The sequence below is a fragment of the Elephantulus edwardii genome, unplaced genomic scaffold (assembly GCF_000299155.1).
Source record: "Elephantulus edwardii isolate Elephantulus edwardi_28Jun2011 unplaced genomic scaffold, EleEdw1.0 scaffold00221, whole genome shotgun sequence".
In the NCBI taxonomy this organism is placed as follows: Eukaryota; Metazoa; Chordata; class Mammalia; order Macroscelidea; family Macroscelididae; genus Elephantulus; species Elephantulus edwardii.
The window spans coordinates 2,841,336-2,848,006 of NW_006399971.1; the positions used below are offsets into that span (position 1 = coordinate 2,841,336).

The 6,671-nt window shown below is 39.9% G+C and overlaps 1 protein-coding gene across 1 annotated transcript in view; it reads left to right on the forward strand.

The window, feature by feature from the left end:
• Positions 1 to 6,376: 6,376 nt before the first annotated feature.
• LOC102859911 overlaps positions 6,377 to 6,671 on the forward strand; it is a 10,082-nt gene continuing 9,787 nt past the window's right edge. The window contains exon 1 of the mRNA XM_006898152.1: positions 6,377 to 6,665. Within this exon, the coding sequence (XP_006898214.1) occupies positions 6,377 to 6,665 (289 nt within the window). The remainder of the gene's footprint in view (positions 6,666 to 6,671) is intronic.

The window sequence follows — 6,671 nt, forward strand, 5'->3', positions numbered from 1 at the left end:
ATCCGTACCACAGAATCCTACTCAGCAATAAAAAAAGAATCACTGATACACACAACTTAGATGAACCTCAAAGGCATTTCTCTATCTCATTGTGGTCAAGTTGGTACCGACTCATATCTGACCTTCTAACAGGTTTTAGAAGCTGTACATTTCATCTCTCTGCAGAGAAGCTGGTGGATTCAAACTACCTGCCTTTGAGTTGAAAGCGCAACTCAACAGGCCACCAGAGCTCCCTCGAGGGCATTAGGCTGAGTGGGAAAAAAAATCCAATCCCAAAGGTCACATACACTATGATTCTACTTATGCAACACTCTGGGCATCTAGAGAAGCAAAGCATATTAGTGGTTGCCAAGGGCTAGTGACGAATAGGCTGGTGGTATATGAGTATTAAAAGGTTTTTCAAGACAGATCTTACTTCTGTATCTTTTCTGTAGTTGTATGGATTTCTACATGTAATAAAATCGTACACAACTATATACTCATTGTACCAATGCCTATTTGTGGGTTTTATGTATTGTATTACAGTTTTTAGGGTTTTTAAATTAATTTTTTTAATTTTAAATTGATTTTAATAAAACTTTACAGAGACTTTGGATTTCCAATCATATACTGTTGCACTTTTCTCTCTGACCACCCCTCCCCCCCAATTGGCTCTTCTCTCTTAAAAGTGAAAGAAAAATTTTTTCCTTCTTAAACAATCCCTCTCCCCATGTCCACTCCACAATGCAGCCTTCGTTCTGGACTCCTGTCATGACAATAATACCTAATCATATCCCTTTTAGACAGTTCTCTCCCTCATCTGTTTCAATGCAGTATATATAGTTTATCCCATCTCTCTCAGTCTCCCCGCAGCTCCAATGGCAGTCCCGTACAGTTTTTACAAACACAATCACTGTGGGAAACTTAGTGATGGGTACATTCAGGATCCTGGTCTACTATTTTTGCAACTGCTTGTGAATCTATTCTAATTAGTTCAAATTAAACGGTCTGAGTTTTGTTTTGTTTTTTTAAGATAGATCTGTTGGAAATAGGGAGCAATCATACCACGCCCCTGTTTAAATTCCTTCAATTGTGACCAACTGCCTTAAGAATAAAATTCAAATCCTTAACATAACATCAGACTCAATAGGTACCCTGACCACTTTCAGACAGTACTGAACACTGGCCACTGCTCACCTTCAGGCCTGAGAAATTCCATCTGAGTGACTTCCTTCTCCTTTTGTTCTCTTGGTCAGCATTTATTCTCCTTCAAATAATATTCAAATATTCTCCTTCAAGTAACATTATCCAGTACCTATTTTTGTGGGCAGTTTTCCTTTACAGTCTTTCCCTTCAAACGGGACTGGGGACGGGGGAGGAGGACTTGACATATGCCTCTTTTTCTACCAGGACCTACTATGATTTTATATTGCATTGTAAGCCTATCTCTACTTCTGTTCTGTGACCCTCTTATAGGCAGAAAACATGTCTGATTCTTTTTTCAATTGCCTAGCAATTGCACAGTGGGCATCTAATAACCACTTAGTACAAGAAAACCAAAAGTGAATGGAGGGCAGTGTTGTGCAATGGCTAGGGTCAGGTCTGTGAAGTCAGACTTGAAGTAGGTCTGCCATTCAGTGGAGTGCCACTGGGTAATCAACTCATGCTCATCTGTAAGATGATGATGAATACAGAATCAACTTTGGGACAATTAGTATTCTGCTAGCACAAGATAAGTGCACAGTGGTAAATGATGTGAAGACAGATATTATCACATTGATTTTACTTAAAGTGACCTCTGATGACTTAATGGTGAGGAGCTGCACTGTCAACCCAAAGGCACGTGGTTTGAATCCACCAGCTGCTCTGCGAAGAAAGGTGGACAATGTCCTCCCATGCCAAGAACTGCCTCTGAAAATCCTCTGGCAAGTCAGTTATAAGTTGGTTCCAACTCAATAGTACACAGCAACAACATATTACTTAAAATGTTCCCCAAACAACAGTTTGTATTCTAAAGATGAGGATGAAAATCTGGTAGTACAAAGTTGGTTCTGTGATTACCTCAGTGAAAGACACAATAGACAGGAGGTGATTCTTTTCAGAATTAACTTCTCATCCTAGAATGCAGGAAGATAATGATGTTTTGGAGAACATGAAAAAAATTTTAATACATTTTTAAGACATCTGTTCATAACATAGCATGCTACTATATTCCTGAGCAAAGGCAAGAGTAGGCAAAGTCTATTATTAAGGTCACTGGCTGTGATTAGAGATCACAGTGCTTGATCTGGGTGGATCTGTTACTAGGGCTGCATCCTCACAACCAGATAAGCAAAAACAAAACTAGGAACATCATCCTTTCAGATAAACAATATTTGAACAACCTGACAGATCACTTAGAGTTCTGTAAAAATAAATGCTTTTCTTAACAAAAGAATTCTTTGAGTAGGAACCGAATCACAGCTGATCCTCTAGCAAGTTTTCAGAGGCTATAAATCTCAGAGGAGGAGATTGTTAATCTTTTTTTTTCTCCTGAGGAGTGGCGAGTGGAGCACTGTAATTCCCTACCCATTACATAGTCAGAACTTCCTATTGTCTTGTTCTTGTTAAGTGCCATCAGGTTAAGTATGACTCACAGTGACCCTATGAACAACAGATCTGTACCCTGTCCTATCCTGTGCCATCCTCCCCATCTGACACACTTGGGTCCACTGCCGCAGTCATTGTGTCAATTCATCTCATTGAAGGTCATCCTCTCTTTCGCAGACCTTTCCAGTTCTCAAAACTGACATCACAGTAAAGAATTATAAAAAAAATATGCTTTTAAAACTTGTTAGTCATCATCCAAGACACAAAAAATTGACCTCTATTGACCTAGAGCAATAGAAGAAAAAAGAAACCCAAGAATGTGAGGAAACAACCTAACTACTGGACTAAGTAACTCACTTTTTCCTCTAATATGAAACCAAAAGAGCTGATGGTGACTGCCATTACTGAATGAATCAATCAGGGGCACTGTCATAAGAAGGAGAAAAATGTTCAGAAACTGAAAACCTAAGAATCCAGACTTAACTAGATCCACTGAGGCTGGAGAAGCTCCTAAGACTACTGTACTGGATGTTCTTCACATCTTAACTCTCAACTATCACTTGCAACTTAAACACACAAACAAAATGGTTTAGACAAAAAGTAAAGAATTTCATCCTCAAGTACTGTACTTTAAAAAAAAATTATTTATAGAAGATCAAATAGACTACAGCTTTTCTAAAGTACAGATAAGAAGTGAAGGGGTACTGTGTCTTAATTAATGGGAATAAAACAGAGTAGAAAGGGAGTGAATGTTGACACAATCTGAAGAATGCAACCTATATAGAATAATGGGTATAAAAATCAGTGAATGATTAGTGAAGGTTTTGATATGTAGATTTCTACCACTCCCTCTTACAAAACAAACAAAAAAATCCAAACATGCAGTGTCAGGTGCTTCCTTATTTTCCTGGACATTTCTATTGTGGGATCCAGCTTTGCCCAAAGTAAAGCTGTTTTTGTCTTTGGTTTTTGTGAAATTGCCTTTTGATTAACTGGGATGCCGTAGTCATAGGCTTGCTTCCAGGCCATACCTGAAGAACTCTGCTAGCAATTAGGAGATGGTCAGGCCATTAAAGACCTACCCAGGAGGCCAATATCAACTAGACTCAGGAAGCAGGATTTGGCCTAATATTCAGGACTGAACAATAAATGCTTGACATTTTCAGGCTCCAAGAACCTCCTGGTCCATAAAGAGGGTGAGATCCTTTCTCTGAGACATAGCAGTTTTGCACTGGGAATCTTCTTCAGCCTTATGCCTTGCATTCCTTCTTTATGATGAACCTATGTTTTATCACTCAAACAACAACAAAACCAATAGTTATGAATATCTTTAAATGTTTTTTCAAGAAATTGCCAAATTTTCTTTATGGAAAAGCAAACTCTGAGAATACCACTAAAAGCTGGGCTAACAGCCAAATAATTGTTACAGAAATGCTTCAAATTACAACCACACGGCAAGTAAAAAGGCTCTTGAATATAAAGGGAACTATCATTAATTGCTCATTTGCAGTCCATTTATCTTTTCTGGGGGGTAGGGAGAAATCAGAAGTTATAATTCAGATTATACATTGTTGTTGTGTACCATAGAGTCGGAATCGACCCATAGCTGACCCTTCATTTATCTTTAGAAACAATATTTACTACTCCTGAAATATTTTTTAATTGAGATTTAATGTAAGTTTATAAAGAACTTGGATTTCCATTCATTCACTTGTTGCACATTTTCCTCCCTGCCTCCTACTCCCCCCCTCCCCCCACCCTGTCCAGTTCACTTTTTTGTTTGGAAAAAAGTTCTTTCATTGTTATACATCCCGCCCCCAACCCACCACTTTACTATGCAGCTCTTATTCTGGATGCTTGCCATGCCAGTAATACCTAATCATATGTTCCTTTTATACAGTTCTCTCCCTCATTTGTTTCAATGACATGTACATTATTTATCCCCTCTTTTCTTAGTTTTCCCCCAACCCTCATGTCAGTCCCGTTTTATAATAGTGGTATTATGTAGTATTTGTCTTTTTGTGACAGATATTTCACTCAGCATAGTGTCCTCCATGGTCACCCATTCTGTATAATAGTTCATTAATTCTATGTTTCTCAGTGCTGCATAATATTCCATTGTGTGACTATACCACAGCTTCTCTAGCCATTCATTTGTTTATGGGCACTTGGGTTGTTTCCAGCTCTTCGCTACCGTGAACAAAGAAGCAATATATAAGAGTGTGCATATACCTGCCTGGGTGACAGCTCTGGTTTCTTTACTCCTGAAATATTTTAAATAATCAAACTCAACTTATGCTGTTGAGTCACAACCAATTCAGTGCTCATCCTTAAATGAATTTTTGAGGTTGTCAACAACTTGTATTATACAGATGATAACTTTGCTTGCTGAGACTGAAGAAGAGGACCTGAATCATTTGCTGTAGAAGGTCAAGGACTGTAGTCTCCAATATGGATTGAAGTTCAACATCAAGAAAACAAAGATATGCACACCCATGTTTATTGCCGCTTTGTTCACAATAGCAAGGAGTTGGAAACAACCTAAGTGCCCAGCAACAAACAAATGGCTAGAGAAGCTGTGGTATATTTGCACAATGGAATACTATGCTGCATTAAAAAACAAGGAACTCATGCAATATTATTCAAATTGGTTGACTCTGGAGAACATTATGCTGAGTGAAATATCCCAGTCACAAAAGGACAAATATTACATGATGCCACTGTTGTAGAATGGGACTGTCCTTGGGGTTGGGGAGACACTGAGTAAGATGGGTTCAATAATGTATACTGCACTGAAACAGAGGAGGGAGAAAACTGTTTAAAAGAGTTATATAACTAGGTATTTCTGTCATCACAGGAGACTAGAGCGAGGGCTACATGGTGGAGGGGACCTGGGGGAGGGTTTGTAAAACAATGAAAGAATCCTTTCTTTTACTTTTCCATAATTTTTGACTCATGTACTTATTACTTGTTAGTCAAATTTGTGTCTTCTAGGTTGCAACACCCCCATGATACATCTTCAAGGATATGAACATGTACGGCCAAGCACAATCAATAAGAGTGCATCTAAATCCCAAAATCAATCTCCATAATAGTCTATGTGTTTCCTACTGCCAAAGGGGCCCTTTAGAGTAGTGAGAGAAGATCTTCACCCTGAAACCCACAGCGTCCCTTTTCAGCAGGAAGTAGCTAAGAGAATACGCCATCCCCTTTTCCTTATGAATCAGGGTGAAGTCTCTCTCAGGGAGGAGTGATAGGGAATGGCAAAGGACACACCGACAAAGGAGATTAATCAGAACTGACTTTGACAAGCACTGTGGCAACTGGACAATTAAAACAGACATTCAGATGGCGGGGAAGAAGAACAAACTGGGGAGGAGGGTAGAGAGAATGGTGCAGCAATGAAGGAATGAAAACCCAAAATCCCTGTAAATGTTCATTAAAACTAATAAAATTTAATAATAATAAAAAAATGAACCCTTGACACCACAAAAAAAAAAAAAAAAAAAAGAAAGAAAACAAAGATTCTCACCACTGGGCCAACTGGCAACATCATGAAAGATGGAGAAGAGATTGAGATTGGCAATAATTTCAACTTTCTTGGTTCCACAATCAACACTCTTGGCACAAGGAGTCAGGAAATCAAAAGACAAACTGCATTGGGAAAATCTGCTGTTAGTGCAAGATGGCACCGTGGGGGTCTCTACTTCAGCCTGTTTGAGGAAAAGCCAAGTGATTTGTGTCCTCCGCTGTGTTCCAGTTCCGGGTTGTTCCACGAGAGAGCTGAGGCTTAGCCCCGGCGGATGCGATGGCTGCGGTGGTGGCCAAGCGGGAAGGGCCGCTGTTCATTAGCGAGGCCGCTGTGCGGGGCAACACCGCCATCCTGGATTACTGCCGGACCTCAGTGTCAGAGTTGTCGGGGGCCACAGCCGGCATCCTCGGCCTCGCCGGCCTATACGGCTTCATCTTCTACCTGCTTGCCTCCATCCTGCTCTCCTTGCTCCTGATCAAATATTTTAAGTCACGAAGACCTCTTTTCACGGGAGGTCTCATCGGAGGCCTCTTCACCTACGTCCTGTTCTGGACATTCCTCTATGGCATGG